The sequence below is a fragment of the Salvelinus namaycush genome, chromosome 14 (genome assembly GCF_016432855.1).
Source record: "Salvelinus namaycush isolate Seneca chromosome 14, SaNama_1.0, whole genome shotgun sequence".
NCBI lineage: Eukaryota > Metazoa > Chordata > Actinopteri > Salmoniformes > Salmonidae > Salvelinus > Salvelinus namaycush.
The window spans coordinates 32,152,465-32,177,049 of record NC_052320.1 but is presented as its reverse complement, the minus strand read 5'-3'; the positions used below and the strand labels follow the sequence as shown (position 1 = coordinate 32,177,049).

The window sequence follows — 24,585 nt, the reverse complement described above, 5'->3', positions numbered from 1 at the left end:
CGCTTGGTGGATGCCAAGGCGCATACAGAGGTACTCATTATAGCGGAATATAGAACCAATTATTGCATTGGAAGGCTTGCCTGGCTATCAACATTTTTGTGGGTTAGGTCACGTGTTATTTGAATAAAATAAAACAAATTGTTATGCTGAATATTGAAAAGCATCCTCACATGGAGGCCTTGTGTACATTCCGTTTAATTGTAATATAAAGCACAATTAAAGAATATCAGTAGCCCTATGAAATAAGAAAGAACACATTTGAGAAGCACAAGTATAGTACATGTACTATATAAATATTCAACACACTTTCAAATGGATCAATACATTAAAAGTGCATTTGGAAAGTATTCAGACCCCTTGACTTTTTCCACATTTTGTTACGTTACAGCCTGTTTTTCCCCCGCATCAATCTACACACAATACCCCATAATGATAAAGCAAAAACAGGTTTAGAATCTTTTTGCAAATTTATATAAAAGAAATATTAAAAAAATACACATTTACATAAGTATTCATACCCTTACTCAGTATTTTGTTGAAGCACCTTCGACAGCGATTACAGCTTCGAGTCTTCTTGGGTATGACACGACAAGCTTGGCACACCTGTATTTGGGGAGTTTCTCCCATTCTTCTTTGCAGATCCTCTCAAGCTCTGTCAGGTTGGATGGGGAGCGTCGCTGCACAGCTATTTTCAGGTCTCTCCAGAGATGTTTGATCAGGTTCAAGTCCGGGCTCTGGATGGGCCACTCGAGGACATTTAGAGACTTGTCCCAAAGCCACTCCTGCGTTGTCTTGGCTGTGTGCTTAGGGTCGTTGCCCTGTTGGAAGGTGAACCTTCGCCCCAGTCAGAGGTCCTGAGAGCACTGGAGCAGGTTTTCATTAAGGATCGCTCTACCTTGCTTCGTAAATATTTTCCTCGATCCTGACTAGTCTCCCAGTCCTTGTCACTGAAAAACATTCTCACAGCATGATGCTGCCACTACCATGCTTCTCCGTAGGGATGGTGACAGGTTTCCTCCAGATGTGACTCTTGGCATTCAGGCCAAAGAGTTCAATCTAGGTTTCATCAGACCAGAGAATCTTGTTTCTCATGGTCAAAGTCCTTTAGGTACCTTTTGGCAAAACAAGAAGGCCGTCATGTGCTTCCATCTGACCACTCTGCCATAAAGGCCTGGTTAGTGGAGTGCTGCATAGACGGCTGTCCTTCTGGAAGGTTCTCCCATCTCGACCATTGGGTTCTTGGTCACCTCCCTGACCAAGACCCTTCTTCCCTGATTGCTCAGTTTGGCTGGGTGGCCAGCTCTAGGAAGAGTCTCGGTGGATCCAAACTTCTTCCATTTAAGAATGATTGAGGCCACTGTGTTCTTGGGGACCTTCAATGCTGCAGAAATGTTTTGGTATCCTTCCCCAGATCTGTGCCTCGACACAATCCTGTCTCAGAGCTCTACAGACAATGCTTTGGTTTTTGCTCTGACATGCATTGGCAACTGTGGGACCTTATATAGACAGTTGTGTGCCTTTCCAAATCATGTCCAATCAATTGAATTTACCACAGGTGGACTCCAATCAAGTTGTAGAAACAGCTCAAGGATGATCAATGGAAACAGGATGCACCCAATCTCAATTTCGAGTCTCATAGCAAAGGGTCTGAATACTTTATAAATAAGGTATGTTTTTTATTTTATATTAATAACTGCTTTCGCTTTGTCATTATGGGGTTTTGGGTGTAGATTGATGAGGATTTATATTTATTTAATACATTTTAGAATAAGGCTGTAACATAACAAGATGTGTAAAAAGTCAAGGGGTTTGAATACTTTCCAAATGCACTGTATAGTATATCAATACACTTCCAGTATATGCATTCACTAACTGTCAAGACTATTTTCTATGCAGGCTCCACTACCATCCTGCAGTTGGGTTGATATCAATCTGGAAGAGAGAATAAACAGTACCTAAACACTGTGGAGCCTTAGATAACCTGGCACACGTTAGCCCTATGCTAACCTCACCAGATGACAGCGATTATTTCCTGGTACAAAATTCCGCATCAGCCTATCAAAGATCTTAGACCAATGGCATTTCTTAAAATAGGTCAAACCTGGCCACCAGAGGGATATTTTAAACCTACAAATTCAAGGTCTGCTTTTGTTCCGTTGGTCTGTAAGAAAATGTTGTGTGCCAATATTGCACTGATGCGTTCTTGACTAGACTTCTAGCTACTAGTACTAACGTTAAACAAGGTTTTCGTATATTATGTGAAAATCCCATGTTTTACACACATTCGTGTGCTTTCACATCAATAAATACGTAGGAGGATTATGCTTATGTCGTAAAACATCGGAAAAAGTCTAAGACGCACGTGGTCTTGACAAATAGTTATAATTTACTCTTACCACTATCACTAATTGCCGCCGTGATTAACTAAAACAGTAGGCCCAGAGACAACAAGGTACGACACCGCGAGTTCAAATCTACCTTGGGGCAAGATTTTTAATTTGAGGGAAAAATGCTCCACTGTTGGTCCTCGAGTCAAATAACGCATGTGTGACAAACTAGTTGATTATAAAAATGCATATAAGACGTTGTATATGTAAGTGTAGCCTACACATCTATGTAATATAGCCTATAGCAGCTACTATAATTTTTGTAGGCTACCTGTGATTTCGTTATCTGAGAACGTTTTTCTTTCGCTGTGTCAATTGACTGGATATATTAACAGCAGTATTAAGCCTAACATTGAACTAATGAATGATGGGCTAATATGCATACACTTCTAACTTAGACTACATATCTCAAGCCTGCCTGTCTTCATTGTTTTGTTACACAATTACGCACCTGGCCTCTCCGCTGCCTTGGCTATTACTCTCCCAGAAAAAGTCAGACTACAGTAGTTTGATGGACACTTATTTAGACAAATTTTCTTTACTAATAGCCTATTGGAGGAGAGATGCATGGTTGCTTTTGCTTGCTGAATATAAAATAGGCTACAGCATTAACAACTGTCAGGGAGTTGAAAATGAGAGAGACAGCGCATCTCAGTGTCAGAAGACCATATTTTCCTATGGTATCTTAGCACCTGACAAAATACACCATATTAGTGTATTTTAGCATATTAGCATGCTGACAAAATACACCATATTAGTGGTCTGCAAATTTACCTTTCTGGACCTTCTAAACTGCCTAGAAGGCCAGCATCCCAGAGTCGCCTCTTCACTGTTGACGATGAGACTGGTGTTTTGCGGGTACTATTTAATGTAGCTGCCAGTTGAGGACTTGTGAGGCGTCTGTTTCTCAACCTAGACACTCTAATGTACTTGTCCTCTTGCTCAGTTGTGCACCGGGGCCTCCCACTCCTCTTTCTATTCTGGTTAGAGAGTGTTTGCGCTGTTCTGTGAAGGCAGAAGTACACCGCATGGTACGAGATCTTCAGTTTCTTGGCAATTTCTCGCATGGAATAGCCTTCATTTCTCAGAACAAGAATAAACTGACGAGTTTCAGAAGAAAGTTCTTTGTTTCTGACCATTTTGAGCCTGTAATCAAACCCACAAATGCTGATGCTCCAGGTACGCAACTAGTCTAAAGGACAGTTTTATTGCTTCTTTAAATCAGAACAACAGTTTTCAGTTGTGCTAACATAATTGCAAAAGGGTTTTCTAATGATCAATCAGCCTTTTAAAATGATAAACTTGGATTAGCTAACACAACGTGCCATTAGAACACAGGAGTGATGGTTGCTGATAATGGGCCTCTGTACGCCTATGTAGATATTCCATAAAAAATCTGCCCGTTTCCAGCTACAATAGTCATTTACAACATTAACAATGTCTACGATGTATTTCTAATCAATTTGATTAAATTTTAAAGGCCAAAAAAAACTTTTGAACGGCAATGTATATGCAAATGCTTTTGATCAGTACAATAAAATAAGTCCCAAATGGAAGGGAAACAGATCGATTGTCATCTGTAGCGCCATGAAATCAGCCAAAACAAGCTCAATAACTCAATGCATGCACACACTCCTACTGAATATGCATTCACCTGTATTGTGGATAGACCTAGGCTGCATATTGATTTACCCAATTTATCAATAGAGATTTACAATTCAAATCAATTATTACCATTATGTAGTTCGATTAGTAATAAAAACAGTCAAACTTATTGTAAGATTGATTCATTACTGCATACATGGCTGTCTCTGAAAAAAATGTTACGTCAAAAAAAGAGTCTAATGTAACGAAATTGTAATCTACCTCAAAAGATGCCCAACGATTGAACAGAGCAGTAGCTGAGTTTATCTGTCTGGATCAAGTGCCATTCTGTGACTTCAGCTAATAGGCCTGCTTCTTCTGCCGTGGTATCGCTTTGATATTGTTTTGGTATTGTTTGGTTATCGAGTATTGGGATGGTATCGAGTATTGTGATACTAAACCTGGAATCAGTATCGAAGTCAAAATTCTGGTATTGTGACATCACTAGTATACGGGGATCGCAGAGCACAGCCTTGAGGAACTCACAGATCTGCCATTTCATAATTTGGTAACTTTTTTTTTTTTAGCACTTTCACATATATAGCCCTAATATTTAGCTAATGAATTGCCTAATATCTAGCTATATTTTCTGTTCTTATTTTTGGTGTTTGCTGTTTAATATCTACATTTAAATACAAGTCTTTATATTATTTTTCATTGTATGTACATTGAAGTATTATTTGCCGTTGTCACTATGACAATGAACACACCCTAAAAGCACTGAATGGTCTTTGTTACCATCTTATTATCAGATCTACAGCGTGACCTACAGTGTTGATCAGTTGATTGACAGGTGCACTGTAGAACTATAAATTATTAACTTTCCTCTAGCGTGGATGCTCTGCAACGTGGTTTCGAGTCCAGACTCGCGGTAAACGTCTTTAAAATAACTAACACAATACTGCCATCTGTAGGATAATGAGAGTGCTTTACATTGTTAAGGACGCTCTTATGGAAAAGTGTTTGTACACGTCCATCTACGTCAACATTTGTAATTGGCTGATGCAGAACTTGTTTCAGGAAATAATCCCCGTCTGTCTGGTGAGGTTAGCATAGGTCTAACGTGTGCCAGATTATCTGATGGGACCAGGTAGAATGTAGCATTCTATCACATGCAAATAAATCAACGCTTATGCACATTTTGAGCAGGAGCAACTGTTTAAATTTAAACTGTTTCTAATTAAACCGTTTGCAATTAAAATAAATAGCAATCCCTCTGAGACCGATGTTATCCCAGTATCCAGAAATCTTTCATCAATATACAGTGAGCTCCAAAAGCATTAGGACAGTCTTTGTTGTTTTGGCTCTATAGTCCAGCACTTTGGATTTTAAATTATACAATGACCAAAAGTATTGGGACAAATTTGTGCATCCAACTTTATCACTCATCATTTACAATTAATTCAGGATTATCTGTAATCATTTTAGCATTCACATGAATGAAACATTTTCTTATTTACAATAAAAGTGACTCAAAAATGACACAATACATGTTTTACCATGAATTTATAAGGGCACTGCGGGTTTCTAAGAGTCACAAGCTTGATGTAGTTATTGCGTGCTGTGAATATGGGACCAAATACATAACTTTTGACTACTTAATACATACATACAGTGCATTCGGAGAGTATTCAGACCCGTTTACTTTTTCCATTTTGTTACGTAACCACCTTATTCTAAAATTGATTAAATTAAGCCATTTTCCTCATCAATCTACACACAATACCCCATAATGACAAAGTGAAAACAGGTATACCTTATGTACGTAAGTATTCAGACCCTTTGGTATGAGACTCGAAATTATGCTCAGGTGCATCTTGGTTCCATTGATCGTCCTTGAGATGTTTCTACAAATTGATTGGAGTCCATCTGTGGTAAATTCAATTGATTGGGCATGATTTGAAAAGATACACACCCGTCTATATAAGGTCCCACAGTTGACAGCGCATGTCAGAACACAAACCAAGCCATGAGGTCGAAGAATTTGTCCATAGAGCTCCGAGACAGGATTGTGTGGAGGCACAGATCTGGGGAAGGATATCAAAACATTTCTGCAGCATTGAAGGTCCCCAAGAACACAGTGGCCTCCATAATTCTTAAATGGAAGAAGTTTGGAACCACTAAGACTCTGCCTAGAGCTGGCCATTAGGCCTAACTGAGTAATCGGGGGAGAAGGACCAAGAACCCGATAGTCACTCTGACAGAGCTCCATAGTTCCTCTGTGGAGATGAGAGAACCTTCCAGGAGGACCATCATCACTGCAGTACTCCACCAATCAGGCCTTTATGGTAGAGTGGCCAGACGGAAGCCACTCCTCAGTAAAAGGCACATGACAGCCCGCTTGGAGTTTGCCAAAAGGCACCTAAAGGACTCTCAGACCATGAGAAACAAGATTCTCTGGTCTGATGTAACTCTTTGGTCTGAATGCCAAGCGTCACGTCTGGAGGAAACCTGGCCCAATCCCTACGATGAAGCATGGTGGTGGCAGCATCATGCTGTGGGGTTTCAGCGGCAGGGACTGAGAGAAGTCAGGACCGAGGGAAAGATGAATGGAGCAAAGTACAGAGAGACCCTTGATGAAAACCTGCTCAGAGCGCTCAGGACCTCAGACAGGGGCGAAGGTTCACCTTCCAACAGGACAACGACCCTAACCACACAGCCAAGACAACGCAGGACTGGCTTCGGGACAAGTCTCAATGTCCTTGAGTGGCCACGCCAGAGCCCGGACTTGAACCCGAACGAACATCTCTGGAGAGACCTGTAAATAGCTGTGCAGCGACGCTCCCCATCCAACCTGACAGAGCTTGTGCGGATCTGCAAAGAAGAATGGGAGAAACTCCTCAAATACAGGTGTGCCAAGCATGTAGCGTCATACCCAAGAAGACTCGAAGCTGTAATCGCTGTCGAAGGTGCTTCAACAAAGTACTGAGGAAATGGTCTGAATTCTTAAGCAAATGTCATATTTCAGTTTTTTACTCTCAATACATTTGCAAAAATGTCTAAAAGCCTGTTTTTGCTTTGTCATTATGGAGTATTGTGTGTAGATTGATGCTGGGGGAAAAACTATTTAATCAATTTTAGAATAAGGCTGTAATGTAACAAAATTAGGAAAAAGTCAAGGGGTCTGAATACTTTCCAAATGCACTGTAAGTGAATTTGTCCCAATAGTTTTGGTCCCTAAAATGAAGATTTTACATACACAAAGTGCTGTGATATCTAAACGGTTCACCCGATATGGATGAAAACACCCTCAAATTAAAGCTGAAAATCTGCACTTTAACTTCATAGTCATTCATATGTATTATTTCAAATCCAAAGTGCTGGAGTACAGAGCCAAAATAACAAAACATTTGCTACTGTCCCAATAGTTTCAGAGCTTACTGTAGTTATGGACCACAAATCTGTTTGGCATTAACTCAGTACAGACCACAGGGAATTACAGAAACATTCACATCACTACCAATTTGATGGAAATCACAGCAAAGACCAAAAGGTAACAGAAAGGTAATTTAATATCTACATACATTTTCAACCCTGGAATGTCTTCAGAAAGTATTCACACCACGTGACTTTTTATATTTTGTGTTACAGCCTGAATGGATTAAAATTGACACACACACACACACACACACACACACACACACACACACACACACACACACACACACACACACACACACACACACACACACACACACACACACACACACACACACACACACACACACACACACACACACACACACACTACCCCATAACGTCAAAGTGGAATTATGTTTTTAGAAATGTTCACAATTTAATAAAGAATTAAAAGCTGAATTGTCTTGAGTCAATAAGTACTCAACCCCTTTGTTATGGGAAGCCTAAATAAGTTCAGGTGTAAAATGTGCTTAACAAGTCACATAATAAGTTGCATGGACTCACTCTGTGTGCAATAATAGTGGTTAACATGATTTTTTGAATGACTACCTCATCTCTGTAACCCACACATGCAGAAGATTGTACGGTCCCTCAGTCAAGCAGTGAATTTCAAACACAGAATCAACCATAAAGACCAGGGAGGTTTTCCAATGCCTCGCAAAGAAGGGCACCTATTGGTAGACAAAAAAAAGCAGACGTTGAATATCCCTTTGAGCATGGTGAAGTTATTAATTACACTTTGATGGTGTATCAATACACCCAGTCACTTCAAAAATACAGGTGTCCTTCTTAACTCAGTTGCCGGCGAGGAAGGAAAACGCTCAGGGATTTCACCATGAGGCCAATGTTGACTTTAAAACATTTACAGAGTTTAATGGCTGTGATAGAAGAAAACTGAGGATGGATGAACAACATTGTAGTTACTCCACAATACAAACCTAATTGAAAGAGTGAAAAGAAGGAAGCTTGTATTGAATACAAATGTTCCAAGACATGCATCCCGTTTGCAATAAGGCACTAAAGTAATGTGGCAAAGCAACTAACTTTTCGTCCTGAATACGGAGTGTTATGTTTGGGGTAAATCCAATACAACAACATGACTAAGTACCACTCCCCGTATTTTCAAGCATAGTGGTGGCTGAATCATGTTATGGGTATGCTTGTAAATCGCTATGAACTGGGGAGTTTCAGGATAAAAAAGAAACAGAATGGAGCTAAGCACAAGCAAAATAGTAGAGGAAAACCTGGTTCAGTCTACTTTACACCAGACACTGGGAGATTAATTCACATTTCAGCAGGACAATAACCTAAAACACAAGACCAAATCTATACTGGAGTTGCTTACCAAGAAGGCAATGAATGTTCCTCAGTGGCCAAGTTAGCATTATCTTAAATCTGCTTGAAAGTCTATGGCAAGACTTGAAAATGGTTGTCTAGCAATGATCAACAACCAATTTGACAGAGCTTGAAGAATTTTGAAAATAAATGGGCAAATGTTGCACAATCCAGGTGTGGAAAGCTCTTAGAGACTTACCCAGAAGGGCTCACAGCTGTAATCCCTGCCAAAGGTGCTTCTACAAATTATTGACTCAGGGCTGTGAATACCTATGGGAGATATTTCTGTATTTCATTTTCTATAACGTTGCAAACATTTCTAAAAACATGTTTTCACTTTGTCATTATGGGGTATTGTGTGTAGATGGGCGAGATTTTTTTGTAAATGAATTTTGAATTCAGGCTGTAACAAAAAGTAGAATAAGTCAATACTTTCTGAAGGCACTGTATCTTTGTTTGAAATGGAATGTTTTACTTAATACACATCATGATAGCAGTACAGAATAGCTCTAAATACATCAATGAAGGTCTGTGGTCATAAAAGTAAAAGGATAAAACAAGGTTTGCATTTATACATTTGATTCAAGCAACTTGTTCTAAAATAAAATAAAAAAAAGGGTAATCTGTGCGGAGGTACTTGACATCAGGTGGAAGACTTTACTTTAATAAATGTTATATAATTTTAGCTCAGAGAGGAGCCCTGGAATTTGTTGGCTCCCGTTACGTCCCTCTCTCTAATTGAACCCATGAGTGCTTTGACTGAGACGGACAGCTTGGCCCTCTGGTCACCGGACAGTTTGATTTCAAACGCTTTACAGGGGTTTTTCGAAAGAAGATGTCTGGCGGTGAGAAACTTCTGATGAGAAACACTTGGCACAATTCATTCCATCAGCTCAAACTCAGTGTTTTCCACTAGCGTCGGCTATACAGTACTTTTTTCACTTAAATTAACTGGCCTACTTCTTTACAATTTGCAAGTCAGAAAAAAAAGTCCACCAAGCCCTCTCCCGCTGGAATGAACGATATGAATAAACTATGCTACTTTTAAATTCAGAAAAAAAAGTCTGCCAAACTCTCCCCCACTAGAATGAACAATATGCATCTTCTACCGTGAGCGTTGACAGGGAAACACTGCGGGTTTGACAGTTGTCTGTCCCGGATCTCCTCTCCCTGTCTGTCTGTCTGTCTGTCCCGGATCTCCTCTGTCTGTCTGTCCCGGATCTCGTCCGTCCGTCTGTCCCGGATCTCGTCCGTCCGTCTGTCCCGGATCTCGTCCGTCCGTCTGTCCCGGATCTCGTCCGTCCGTCTGTCCCGGATCTCGTCCGTCCGTCCGTCCGTCCGTCCGTCTGTGTCTGTCCCAGATCTCCTCTCTCTCTGTCTGTCTGTCTGTCCCAGATCTCCTCTCTCTCTGTCTGTCTGTCCCGGATCTTGTCTGTCTGTCTGTCTGTCCCGGATCTTGTCTGTCTGTCTGTCTGTCTGTCCCGGATCTTGTCTGTCTGTCTGTCCCGGATCTTGTCTGTCTGTCTGTCCCGGATCTTGTCTGTCTGTCCCGGATCTTGTCTGTCTGTCTGTCTGTCCCGGATCTTGTCTGTCTGTCTGTCTGTCTGTCTGTCCCGGATCTTGTCTGTCTGTCTGTCTGTCCCGGATCTTGTCTGTCTGTCTGTCTGTCCCGGATCTTGTCTGTCTGTCTGTCTGTCCCGGATCTTGTCTGTCTGTCTGTCTGTCCCGGATCTTGTCTGTCTGTCTGTCTGTCCCGGATCTTGTCTGTCTGTCTATCCCGGATCTTGTCTGTCTGTCTGTCCCGGATCTTGTCTGTCTGTCTGTCCCGGATCTTGTCTGTCTGTCTGTCCTGGATCTTGTCTGTCTCGGATCTTGTCTGTCTGTCTGTCCTGGATCTTGTCTGTCTCGGATCTTGTCTGTCTGTCTGTCTGTCTGTCTGTCTGTCTGTCTGTCTGTCTGTCTGTCGGTCTGTCCCGGATCTTGTCTGTCTGTCTGTCTGTCTGTCCCGGATCTTGTCTGTCTGTCTGTCCCGGATCTTGTCTGTCTGTCCCGGATCTTGTCTGTCTGTCCCGGATCTTGTCTGTCTGTCCCGGATCTTGTCTGTCTGTCTGTCTGTCCCGGATCCTGTCTGTCTGTCTGTCTGTCTGTCTGTCTGTCTGTCTGTCTGTCCCGGATCTTGTCTGTCTGTCTGTCCCGGATCTTGTCTGTCTGTCTGTCCCGGATCTTGTCTGTCTGTCTGTCTGTCCCGGATCTTGTCTGTCTGTCTGTCTGTCCCGGATCTTGTCTGTCTGTCTGTCTGTCCCGGATCTTGTCTGTCTGTCTATCCCGGATCTTGTCTGTCTGTCTGTCCCGGATCTTGTCTGTCTGTCTGTCCCGGATCTTGTCTGTCTGTCTGTCCTGGATCTTGTCTGTCTCGGATCTTGTCTGTCTGTCTGTCTGTCTGTCTGTCTGTCTGTCTGTCTGTCTGTCTGTCTGTCTGTCTGTCTGTCCCGGATCTTGTCTGTCTGTCTGTCTGTCTGTCCCGGATCTTGTCTGTCTGTCTGTCCCGGATCTTGTCTGTCTGTCCCGGATCTTGTCTGTCTGTCCCGGATCTTGTCTGTCTGTCTGTCTGTCCCGGATCCTGTCTGTCTGTCTGTCTGTCTGTCTGTCTGTCTGTCCCGGATCTTGTCTGTCTGTCTGTCTGTCCCGGATCTTGTCTGTCTGTCTGTCTGTCCCGGATCTTGTCTGTCTGTCTGTCTGTCCCGGATCTTGTCTGTCTGTCTGTCTGTCCCGGATCTTGTCTGTCTGTCTGTCTGTCCCGGATCTTGTCTGTCTGTCTGTCTGTCCCGGATCTTGTCTGTCTGTCTGTCTGTCCCGGATCTTGTCTGTCTGTCTGTCTGTCCCGGATCTTGTCTGTCTGTCTGTCTGTCCCGAATCTTGTCTGTCTGTCTGTCTGTCCCGAATCTTGTCTGTCTGTCCCGGATCTTGTCTGTCTGTCCCGGATCTTGTCTGTCTGTCTGTCTGTCCCGGATCCTGTCTGTCTGTCTGTCTGTCTGTCTGTCTGTCCCGGATCTTGTCTGTCTGTCTGTCCCGGATCTTGTCTGTCTGTCTGTCTGTCCTGGATCTTGTCTGTCTGTCTGTCTGTCCCGGATCTTGTCTGTCTGTCTGTCTGTCCCGGATCTTGTCTGTCTGTCTGTCTGTCCCGGATCTTGTCTGTCTGTCTGTCTGTCCCGGATCTTGTCTGTCTGTCTGTCTGTCCCGGATCTTGTCTGTCTGTCTGTCTGTCCCGGATCTTGTCTGTCTGTCTGTCTGTCCCGGATCTTGTCTGTCTGTCTGTCTGTCCCGGATCTTGTCTGTCTGTCTGTCTGTCCCGAATCTTGTCTGTCTGTCTGTCTGTCCCGAATCTTGTCTGTCTGTCTGTCTGTCCCGGATCTTGTCTGTCTGTCTGTCTGTCCCGGATCTTGTCTGTCTGTCTGTCTGTCCCGGATCTTGTCTGTCTGTCTGTCTGTCTGTCTGTCTGTCCCGGATCTTGTCTGTCTGTCTGTCTGTCCCGGATCTTGTCTGTCTGTCTGTCTGTCCCGAATCTTGTCTGTCTGTCTGTCTGTCCCGAATCTTGTCTGTCTGTCTGTCTGTCCCGGATCTTGTCTGTCTGTCTGTCTGTCCCGGATCTTGTCTGTCTGTCTGTCTGTCCCGGATCTTGTCTGTCTGTCTGTCTGTCTGTCCCGGATCTTGTCTGTCTGTCTGTCTGTCCCGGATCTTGTCTGTCTGTCTGTCTGTCCCGGATCTTGTCTGTCTGTCTGTCCCGGATCTTGTCTGTCTGTCTGTCCCGGATCTTGTCTGTCTGTCTGTCCCGGATCTTGTCTGTCTGTCTGTCCCGGATCTTGTCTGTCTGTCTGTCCCGGATCTTGTCTGTCTGTCTGTCCCGGATCTTGTCTGTCTGTCTGTCCCGGATCTTGTCTGTCTCGGATCTTGTCTGTCTGTCTGTCTGTCTGTCTGTCCCGGATCCTATCTCTCTGTCTGTCCCGGATCCTGTCTGTCTGTCCCGGATCCTGTCTGTCTGTCCCGGATCCTGTCTGTCTGTCCCGGATCCTGTCTGTCTGTCCCGGATCCTGTCTGTCTGTCCCGGATCCTGTCTGTCTGTGTGTGTGTGTGTGGTGTACGCTGTGGTTGCAGTCAAATGTCTTTACACGGAGGGAGAGAGCACGATGCTCCTTCATCGACTATGTGAATCAATTTGTACATCGCATATAATGTGGTAATGATGAGTCGAAATCCACATAGTTTATTGTATCTAGCACATTCATTTAATTTATTTTGCGGGTTTCATATGAAGCCACAAAGTGATGGCGCATAGGCTAACTGTGCTTTGATTGATGAACAGCAAGCTTAACTAGTTTATAAAAGGTGTCGAACTGACTGAATAAAGTCAATCTCCTACATCCCTTTGCCATTCCTAAATGTCCATGGTATCACATCTGGATAAGTAAACTAAAGATCTCATTTGTATTTTTGATATATAGTCCATCAGGACTTGCCAGACACTGATGTTAAAATGAGTGACTTGTCAGTAGCCTACCGAAACATCAGTTAGAGAGCCGTTCATTTGGCTCCCTAATTTGTATACTGGTACAGGACAAGTCTCTGAATTGTCCTTGAGTGGCCGAGCCAGAGCCCTGACTACTTGAACCCGATCGAACATCTCTGGAGACCAGAAAATTGCTGTGCTGTCTGTCTGTCCCGGATCTCCTCTCTGTCTGTCTGTCTGTCTGTCTGTCCCGGATCTCCTCTCTGTCTGTCTGTCTGTCTATCTGTCTGTCTGTCTGTCCCGGATCTCCTCTCTGTCTCTCTGTCCCAGATCTCCTCTCTGTCTCTCTGTCCCAGATCTCCTCTCTCTCTCTCTGTCCCAGATCTCCTCTCTCTCTCTCTGTCCCAGATCTCCTCTCTCTCTCTCTGTCCCAGATCTCCTCTCTCTCTCTCTGTCCCAGATCTCCTCTGTCTGTCTGTCTGTCTGTCTGTCTGTCTGTCTGTCTGTCTGTCTGTCTGTCTGTCTGTCTGTCTGTCTGTCTGTCTGTCTGTCTGTCTGTCTGTCTGTCTGTCTGTCCTGGATCTCCTCTCTCTGTCTGTCTGTCTGTCTGTCCCGCAGCAACGCTTCCCATCCAACCTGACAGAGCTTGAGAGGATCTGCAGAGAAGAATGGGAGAAACCACCAAATACAGGTGTGCCAAGCTTGTAGCATCATACCCAAGAAGACTCGAAGCTGTAATCGCTGCCAAAGGTGCTTCAACAAAGTACTGCGTAAAGGGTCTGAATACCTATGCAAATGTGATATTTCAGCTCCTTATGTTTAATAAATTAGTAAAAATTTCTAAGAATGTTTTTGCTTTGTCATTATGAGGTATTGTGTGTAGATTGACGGGGGGGGGGGGGGGGGGGGACCTATTAAATCAATTTCATAATAAGGCTGTAACCTAACAAAATGTGGAACAAGTCAAGGAGTCTGAATACTCTGAAGGCACTGTAGGTCTACTGATTTAATCAAAGTCTGACAATGGAGTAGACAACACCTGCTTTCTGTGTAGCAAAGCCCATGATTAACACCTGCTTCATTCTTCAATCATACCTGTATTGCAGATACCTGAGAAAATGCCTCTAAGAAAGGTAGTTTGAAGCCTGCGGAAGTCAGCAGACAAGATTATTTAGGAAGAAATCTGTTGGTCAATAGATACACAAGTTGTTAATAAATAAATGACATACTGCAATTCACAAAGAGAGTTGCAATTGTTGAAATTCTTTCACTAATTTAACTGAGTGGCCATCACACAATTTGTTTGATTTTAAATGTAACCTTTAATTTATTTAAGATAATTTGGGCAATTTACTTCATTTTCCTGTTTTAATAAAATATATCATTTGAAGAACAATCATAATTTTGGCAATTTATATCTTGCAGTAAAATACTTGACTCTCAAGAGAAGACAGGTTAAATGTTTAAAAAAACGGTGTAATGTCCTGATCATATAGGCCTAGGTCTAGACGATATCCCCAAAAACTAGCAATACACTGAATTCATACATGTTCAGTCATTTAAATTGTAAACACAATACCAAAACTTATTTTTCCAATCTGGGAGGTAAACCCAATAAAGTATGTCATCATTTTGCTGCATATTAAGGATGGAATCAAGACATTAGAATGTGACAGAGGCCACTAAAATAGAGCTTGTTACGCAAAACAAGTGCATAACCCGAGCCGGGGGATCCTGGCTGGCTTCTCCATGTGCTTGTGGAAAACACTACATGCTTATCAAAAGTAGAGAACCATTGTGTTGGGAGCAGCAGGGCGAGCTCTTAATGTGTTTTTTTTAAATTGCATAGAAAACTATAAGGGCTATCCATGGGAGCCACACAAATAGGGGGCCTTCGCGGAGGTTTATTGGTCTTAACACCTCTAATGTCAATGGGTGCTCTGCATTCTTCACATGCCGCATGGTGCGAAGCAAGAGAATATTTTGAGAAAACAGTGAATCCTGGGGGGAAAAGCAACGTGGTGCTAACAGTATGAACTAATATCCAGCTGGAAGTTCCAGCACTAGTGCTATTTGACAGATTCCAGGCCCAATGAATAGCAAGGCCTCAGGGACATATTGCTTGAGAGTGAAATATGATTCACAACACTGTTTTTAGGCATCGAGAATATCTAGGAAAGCATATTATCCACTTATTTCTTTAAGACTGACTCACGTCTATGACTAAACCAAACGATACACAAAATTACTAGGAAAGCATATTATCCACTTATTTCCTAAAGGCTGACTCTCGTCTATGACTAAACCAAACGCTACACAAAAAAAATATACTCAATGGGCATGACATGGGGAAAATGTTGTGATTTGTATTCCTCTAAGCCTTTATTCACAGCAGAAATATGTTTCTTGTGAAAGAGGTGGCAAGGTATAGCATGTGGCCAACATTTTGATGCCATATGTGACCGGTTACAGGATCTAAGTCCTTTGACACTGGTTCCTACTTCACAGTATGGTCGTAAAATATTTAATAAATGTTATATATATCTATACACACACACACGATCCAATTTTTTAGAACACCTACTCATTAAATTGTTTTCCTTTATTTTTTACTATTTTCTACATTGTACAATAATAGTGAAGACATCAAAACTATGAAATAACACACATGGAATCATGTAGTAACCAAAAGTGTTATACAAATCAAAATATATTTTATATTTGAGATTCTTCAAAGTAAACACCCTTTGCCTTGATGACAGCTTTACACACTCTTGGCATTCTCTCCAAAAATGCATCCTGTTTGCAAAAAGGCACTAAAGTAATAACACAAAAAATGGGGCAAAGCAATTCACTTTGTGTCCTGAATACAAGGTGTTATGTTAGTGGCACATTAGTGGCACATTACTGAGTAACACGCTCCATATTTTGAAGCATAGTGGTGGCTGCGTCGTGTTATGGGTATGCTTGTAATCGCGAAGGACGGAAGTTTTTTTTAAAGCACAGGAAAATCCTAGAAGAAAACCTGGTTCAGTCTACTTTCCACCAGACACTAGTAGATGAATTCCCCTTTCAGCAGGACAATAACCTAAAACACAAGGCCAAATCTACACTGGAGTTGCTTACCAAGAAGACAATGAATGTTCGAGTGTCTGAGTTCCAGTTTTGACTTAAATCTACGGCAAGACTTGAAAATGGTTGTCTAGCAATGATCAAAAACCAACTTGACAGAACTTAAGAATTTTGAAAATAATAAAAAAAAATGGGCAAATGTCACACAATCCAGGTGTGGAAAGTTATTAGACTTACCCAGAAACACTCACAGCTGTAATCAATGCCAAAAATTCTAGCATGTAATGACTCAGGGGTGTAAATACTTATGTAAATTAGATATTTCTGCATTTAATTTTCACAAAATTTCTAAAAACATGTTTTCACTGTAATTATGGGGTATTATATGTAGAAGAGTGAGAAAAATATATATTTAATCCATTTTGAATACAGGCTGTAACACAACAAAATGTGAAATAAGTCAAGGGGTATCAATACTTTCTGAATGCACTGTAAATAGTTCTGAAGACATATTGATTGAGGAAACTATTTGGTTCTCAGTGTCGGGCCTTAGATCACAAGGACATCAAACTGAGGAGCACAGCACGCACGCACACTTACATCCCAAACACAATAAACAAAACTATAAAAGCCAAGTCCTTTCTAGTGGAGGTTTGGCATTCTTTCAGCTCTTTTGTGGCTTGCTTGTTCCCTCGATGTACAGTAACTGGTTGACTTATTGTCACTCATGTTGACTTATTGTAACTCATATGGTCACTCCTCTGTGCTAGAAAAGGGACAGGACCACACACAGTGGCATCAATAACATACGTGTGCCTAAACCTCAATTAAGAGTACTTAGCACCTTAAATTCCTTTGGCATGTAAAGAGGCAGCGTTTATTGCTGAAACACAACTACCATTAAAAAGGACTACCTTCAGGTGTGAAGGCAAGCCAAAGATACGTTGCACACATACCATTACTTTGAGCAGTAAAATCACAAAGCTTGATACAAGTATCAAAAGTAATTAGCAAGGTGTGCCTCTGTATGAAGATGAGTCATAGGGAATGAAAGGCTATTGGATACAAAGCCACTCCCTTTGCTCTTTCAGACAGGGCGAAAAATAAACTTTCAACACCTGACAAAGAAACGAGACACAGAGCAGAACCAACAAGAGTGAGCGAGAGAGAGATGGAGAGGTGGGGGGGGGGAGAAACAGGGGTGGAGAAGGCCCTCCGCCAAGAGGGTTGGAGGGGGGTCAGTGACTGTGAGCACAACCACAAAGGGGAGGGCACACATGTCAAAAATATTTAAGATGCACCAGCCACAGCAGTGCTTTACTGAGGAGCAGAGAGCCTGAGCAAACAGTTGGCTAAAGGGAGCTTCACGTCAACCAGTCAGCACTTTGATTCCTAACTCACTCCAACCAATCCTGTTTACTGAGCCTCTTCAGGACCTCCAGCACCGCTAAAGAATCAGACTGGACCAGGACAGCTTGTATTCCAGCAGAGCAAGAGAAAAGAGTACATAGGTGCAAGTATCTCATTTTTGAAACATAGAAAATGGTTAAGATGTCATTGCGGACGGTGGCTCTAACTGTCACCCTGCTGCTGGTGCTGACAGAAGCGTGGGCGCAGAACCCAAGGAAGAGGCTGGCGCCACCCAAGCCTCCAAAGGCGCAGTGCTGCGATGAGGTGCGCTCCCTGAAGGTACAGGTGGCCAACCTAACCAGCCTCCTGGAGGAGCTGAACCGCAAGCAGGAGGCAGACTTGATGAACGTAGTTCGGCAGATGATGGAGCTGGACAAGCAGAACCGGCAGCAGGAGGCCCGCGTCACAGAGGCCGAGAGCAAGTATTCCGAGATCAACAACCGGGTGGAGATCATGCAGCTACAAGCCGTCGAGTCTGCCATTCAGACCTCGTCAGGTAAGAACTTACCAGCCCCTTTAATTTGTTCATTGCGCCACAGCAACAAAGAAGAAAAGAGAAATTAAACACTACTTTAGTGTAAATTTAAAATGTAGTGTTTTCATTACTTCAGTGGAAAAAAAGAGGCTAAATGAAGGCATCAAAAAGTGTTTGAAATTGAATAATTAGTAGGAATAAAACACAAAAGGTTTTCTGGTGAAATAATAATAGCCTTTGAGTAGGTGAATGCAGTACTACAGTAGTGACTGTGACAAATGGCCAGAGTGGAATCTGTCCAGCTCCACATGGCAGACCCAGTTAAGTTTAGACCCAGACGATACTTCTCTTTCTCCCTCTCTATCGCACTTGCCTGCTCAGCATCTTCTGCCAGATGCTCTCCACAGGTGTGAAAATCACTGGCTGCCATACATTACACACTGCCATATATATATATTCATAGCACACACCTAATGTCAGACACACAGGAAATTTGGTTGTCTTAAAGGTATTTTTCCCTCCTCTTTATGACATCAGTCAGTCTGCAGTCAGAAAACGATCCACATAAAAATACCCCTTAAAGAGAGACACGACTATTAGTTTCAAAACCATTAAACAACCAAACAAAATGTGTTCTACTACATTGGTATGTAGGGTGTTGTTGTTTGTCAAAAATACAAACATTTTAATTTACAGGACACTAGAAACATATTTTTGGACAAACTATAATTAGCTGTGGGCGCTCTGAATCTTGGGCACCAAACAGCTGCCATCAATTGGTGATAATGGAGATTATAGTGTGCAAGCCTGTCTGGGTGTATCATGGCAGCCAAAAGCCATAATTTCAACTCGTAGTGTCCTGTCTGCACGAAGTCTGTCAATAAAGACCACCTCCATCAAAGCCAAATTGTTTCCATCAGTCATCTGAACTTAACCAAACCATTCATCACTGTGGGGAGATTTAACCAGGCATGTCGAAGTGTATTCTTTTCATACCCTATTAGCCAGTCTTAGCAGTGTTACTTTTATGATTCAGGCACGGTAAACAGAGAGAAGCGTTATAAAAGACTCTGCAAATTACAGAGACACTGTGCAGACGGGGAAGCAGAGCAGGAAGAAAAGTAAAGATTAGAGTGATTCTACTCCAGCCTCGAAAACACTTTAGCCCCCTTTTGATGCATTGGATCCATTTCTCCCCAGTGATCTGAGCACCACTAACCGTATCACCATACCATCACATGAACAATTGAGAGAAGTATGCAAAGAAACTGAACCATGCCGTGTATAATATCCTTTTATCTCAGTCTTTGACTTCTCTGCCAGACATCCATTCCCATGATTCAGTCAATTAGCATTTTTTAAATCCACCATGAAACGGCATCTGGTTTGGCCATCTCTAATGACATAACCTTTATTTTCTAGATGCCGTCTACGACTGTGCATCCCTGTACACCAAGAACTACAAGATCTCTGGGGAGTACAAACTGCCTGCAGATGACTTCCTGAATACCCCTGAGATCAACGTAAGTGATGAACCCTGTAACTGCAAACAAGTTTTAGGTTCACACATCCCTGCTACATTGTAGTCTCTGTAGACTACTCTGTAGACTACTCTGTAGACTACTCTGTAGACTACTCTGTAGACTACTCTGTAGACTACTCTGTAGACTACTCTGTAGACTACTCTGTAGACTACTCTGTAGACTACGCTGTAGACTTTTCACAGACTTGTTGGGGTAAGTTGTTTACATTGACATTTTAGTCATTTAGCAGACGCTCTTATGTAGAGCAACTTACAGTTGTGTGTACATACATTTTTGTACTGGTCCCCCATGGGAATCGAACCCACAACCCTGGCGTTGTAAACGCCATTCTCTACCAACTGATCCACATGTTTAACCTGTGCTGTTGGTTTCAGGTATTCTGTGACATGGAAAGCAATGGCGGTGGATGGACGATCATCCAGAGACGCAAGGTGGGCCTGACCTCCTTCAACCGCGACTGGAAACAGTACAAGAACGGCTTTGGCACCATCCGCGGAGACTTCTGGCTGGGCAATGACAACGTCTTCCGTATGACAAGGCAGCCCAGCACACTGAGGATAGAGATGGAGGTACAAAGGACGGCTGAGGGTGGGAAACCCAAAACAGGCTAGCCGCTTAGACCAGGCCCCAGACATTGAGGGTAGTAAATAGATAACAACTTGGTAAAGCTTTCCATGGTTCTGACACACACCACTCCTGGGAAACTGATGTTAGCAAGTGGGAGGTTTTCTTCAGAGCCAGGAGACTGAAGACAGACCACCCAAAACACAGTAAAAAGAAAACTCATGGGCAAGTGGTAAACCTCTTGCGTCGCCAAAAGTGATAACATTACTATTTTAATTACAAAGTTCAATATTGTCAGTTGCGTAGTTTTACCACAAGCTGTGCAGCAAATATGTTAATCAGGTACTATTTGTGTTTTCTGTTCTCCAATGAAGGACTGGGAAGGCCAGACCCGCTTTGCAGAGTACAGCTACTTCACAATGAAAAACGAGTTGAACAGCTACAAACTCTTCATCGCCAACTATAGTGGAAACGCCGGGGACTCTCTGCGCTACCACAACAACACCAACTTCAGCACCAAGGGCAAGGACAACGACAAATGTGTGGACGACTGTGCTTCACTACGCAAAGGTACAAAATACTTAAACTCGGGTTTAAATCACAATTTAGATGAATAGATTAAGATTGATTCCATGTAAGAATTAATTGGAATCAATTTCTTGAACACCTTTCAATTTCTTTCCAATTACTATTTTCCCCTACAGGTGGTTACTGGTACAACTGTTGCACTGACTCCAACCTGAATGGCGTGTTCTATCGCTATGGCGACCACATCAAGAACTCAGATGGAATCACTTGGTACGGCTGGCACGGGCCCAACTACTCCCTGAAGAGGGTGGAGATGAAGATCCGGCCACAGAATTTTCAACCATAAACGCTTCGAACTTCAAACCCTGGATGATGTGCATGCTTGCCGATAGATTTAACAAAGCCTCTGAGAAACCAAAGTCTTTCCCATTGACCTTTGTTATTGCCTGGAATATTTCTATGGGTTGAATGCGTAATGCATTTAACATGTTTGATTGTAAATTGTAGTTAGTTTTGTATTTATCGTTGAAATACTTTATTTTCTTAAAAGCTTTACAAAAGCCTCTTTACCACTGTTCTGTAAGGGTAACTGAATGTTGCTTCCCTCCATCAATTGTCTCAAAGCAATAGGGTATATTTATCAGTCCTAACTCAAGCTGTCTACTAGCCTGTGGTTAAGTTGATTACATGTATTGGGCAGGTATGACAATGCAAAAAAATATATGAAGATCCATCAAGTGTTTTGCAATGGGCCTTTGTGAGCTACTGGAACGGGAACGACCACATAATGTACTTTCATCAGAAGTACCCGACATATTTTATTGTGAGAGAAACTAACATGTAGATTTTTGGGGAATTGTGTCTTTTGTAAAACGTGTACAGCTCTATATTGTGTTGTTTTGTGGGATAGAAAATAAATGTGTATTTTTAAAAAAAGAAGTGTGTTGCTGATGGTAGTCAATGTAGTTTATTCATCTAGCCGTCTGTCTTAGTTCAATATCATCAAATTATCACAAGTCCCCAATGGTTAGCTGGTTCGGAGAAAGAGCAACAGTAGGTTCGAGAAGCAGACAGTTGATCACCCTCATGTCTCTGACCAACAATGACCAAGCCTTTGCCTTCAGCCACCACTGATCTCTGACTCTCAGGTCACACTGACATTCATGCCACAGGTCAAAGGTCACATAGCCAAACTCCAGGAAACAAGACCACACACAAACACACACGTTTCCCACGACTGCCCGCCCAGTCAATACCACATAAAAAATTAAAGAAAAAGGGCTTTTCAACTACATACTGAAATGGTAAGAGTATATAGTGGAATGCCTTCAGCAAGATGCGCTGCCTGTGTAGTCTCTTCAAAGAGGAGCGAAGGTCAGGATGGAGGATATTCCAAATAAAGTGTGGGTGCTTCCATTCCTCACCTTCCCAAGAAAGACTGGCGGATGAGCGACATTCTTAAAAGTAAGTCATTGGGAGCTTAGGGACGGTGACAAATTCTGAGGATAATTTAAGATAGACGACAAATGACAGAGCCATGCTAATGTATGAGGAGCTTGTGGGTTCACCAGTCCAAAAAGGTTTCCACTGGCAGCTGCGGAGGGGAGCTTGGGCTCCCAAGGAGAACTGGGAGGTTCCCGTCGAATTCCTCATTAATCAAGGAACCCTATGGCCAGGTGTAACCTTTTGGTTGTGTATGTGGAATGCCCCTGTGCTAATGGCTGAGACTTCATTTCTTCGACCCGTCCACTGTAGGGCCTGACGGGGGACTTTTACAGTTCATTTACAGGGAAGCCCAACTTTCTTAAAAGGGTACTGCCAAAGCCTCAGCTATTTATATCAAGATATCGTACTGAAGGAGACGTTGGCTATTGGTCCTTTTGCTGGCGCTGTAAAATATGCAGTATCTTAAAAGTCAAATTAAGGAAATGACTAAATCAATATGCCGTCAAGGAGATATACAATCATTTTTTATAGTCTTTCAGATGCAGCTGAGAAGAAACTACGTATTCATAAAACTATCAAACATTCCAGTAGACGGCCGGAAACCATCAATTTTAGTAAGAGCTCTTACCTTCTACACAACATTTCAGAGTGCATTTCAGATTGATGGATGTCAAGCATTGCACTTCACTTATATGATTACTAGCATTAAATGGTAGTTAGCAATGGCAGTTAGCAAAGGTAGTTAGCAATGTAATGTATATGGCAGGGAGAGCTTGTTTCAAAAGGCAAATAAAACATTTTTAAAAAGTATTATATAATATTATTACATTTTTATCTTGTGATGAGGGAAGCACATCTCAAAACTGCATCTGTTTGAAAATGATTAGAGTGGCACTAATAGAACTAACACACCTCTATCTCAACGTTCTGTTAGGTTCTATATTGCTATGCTTCGTTCAGTGGTTAAGAACAGGAGTTGGAGGCGAGTCCATCCCATTACATATGTGTTCCTTTTGAAAACCATTTCATAAGCATTGGGCTACGGTTTAAACCCCAAAGTTATTTAAAAAATGTTTTATAGAAAACTGGTCGGAGGAATGTACAAAATTAAAATAACGCATATGAGTTAGGACGAGCAGCACTGGATGGGTACCCATCTCACAGTCTGACAGGATAGCTTCTGCTTAAGAGGTTGCAGCCCCTTACATCTGAGCATACCAAACTTTATTTGAAATTTCATTTCCACTGGAAACATTATGGCCGCGTATTTGTTATAAACAGATGGGCCAGATGCAATGACACTCGGTTCCAGCCACTGCAATAAGCGATCGTGCTACCAGTCTCACGATCAAACTGTAAATGAAATCAGCCCTTTCTTTAAGAGGCCTTTATATTAGCAACAGCACCAGGGGGACTCCGTCCAGCCTCCAATCATTCAAATCAAACGAGAAAACATTTCAATTCAACACAAAATGTTATAAAATGACAGGGAATTTGAATGACACGTCATGTGAGAACCCATTGACATCGACTGATTTCTATAAAAATGATATTGCTTTGATCCTCTAATTGTATGAATTTGTTGAGCGGCGTGTCCAGCTACCAGACAGCAAAAGCGACAAGGAAAAAGAACATAGGCCTTTTAGAAAAGGCTAAGAAAACATCCTTATCTTAATACCTAAGCCGATGTGATTAAATAGCCAAGGGAAAGGATGGTTTCCATTCAGATTGGTAATTACTTCAAGCAATGAAGGAAGAAATGAAAGAAGGATTTTAAGTATTCGAACAGGGCCCTAGGCTCACCTACCGCAGTGGTCTAATGGATTAACCCCAGGTCGCAGCTCCTAAATCATTTTTGCTGCCTCAAAGTCCCTCATGCCTTATTCATACTGTATACCCCTGCATCTGGACGGCTGTGGAGCATCATCAAAGTCGCTTTCAATTCCTAGGACGGCGTGGATAATGGAAAACTGTGCATTTCCGCTTCTGTAAATGCCTTCCACAGATTTGAAATGCCTAAATGCTAAATAAATGAAGACCCATATGGTCTGACTAGACTACGTTTTGAGATGACTTTTTGGCTTACAAATGCCAAAATGAAGGTGCATTACTAGGCCCACCAGCAACTGAGTCCCTGATACACACAGCTTTCTCTCTTTATTAAGTAAAAAATGTAATTGCAAATCCACTGCAAAGGCCAAATGTATATTTGGGGATAGGGAAAGAAATGGAAGACAATCTTCCAAACGTCCTAAC

The 24,585-nt window shown here is 42.3% G+C and overlaps 2 protein-coding genes across 3 annotated transcripts in view; one reads left to right on the top strand and one right to left on the bottom strand.

Annotated features, from left to right (window-relative positions):
* Positions 1-24,585, bottom strand: part of mtor (mechanistic target of rapamycin kinase) — a 128,159-nt gene that overhangs the window by 79,277 nt on the left and 24,297 nt on the right. The gene's annotated exons all lie outside the window — the stretch shown is intronic.
* Positions 17,773-21,229, top strand: LOC120059398 (angiopoietin-related protein 7-like). Its single transcript, XM_039008418.1, has 5 exons — positions 17,773-18,268; positions 19,670-19,770; positions 20,166-20,360; positions 20,730-20,925; positions 21,060-21,229. Exons 1-5 carry the CDS (start codon positions 17,905-17,907, stop codon positions 21,227-21,229), a joined length of 1,026 nt encoding a protein of 341 aa, XP_038864346.1. The 5' UTR covers positions 17,773-17,904.

Excerpts from the sequence above, each read along its gene's own strand:
- LOC120059398 (XM_039008418.1), top strand. The coding sequence starts at position 17,905 with ATGGTTAAGATGTCATTGCGGACGGTGGCTCTAACTGTCACCCTGCTG. Across the intron at positions 18,269-19,669 it reads TGCCATTCAGACCTCGTCAG|ATGCCGTCTACGACTGTGCA; the intron begins GTAAGAACTTAC and ends TTTATTTTCTAG. Across the intron at positions 20,361-20,729 it reads CACTGAGGATAGAGATGGAG|GACTGGGAAGGCCAGACCCG; the intron begins GTACAAAGGACG and ends TCTCCAATGAAG.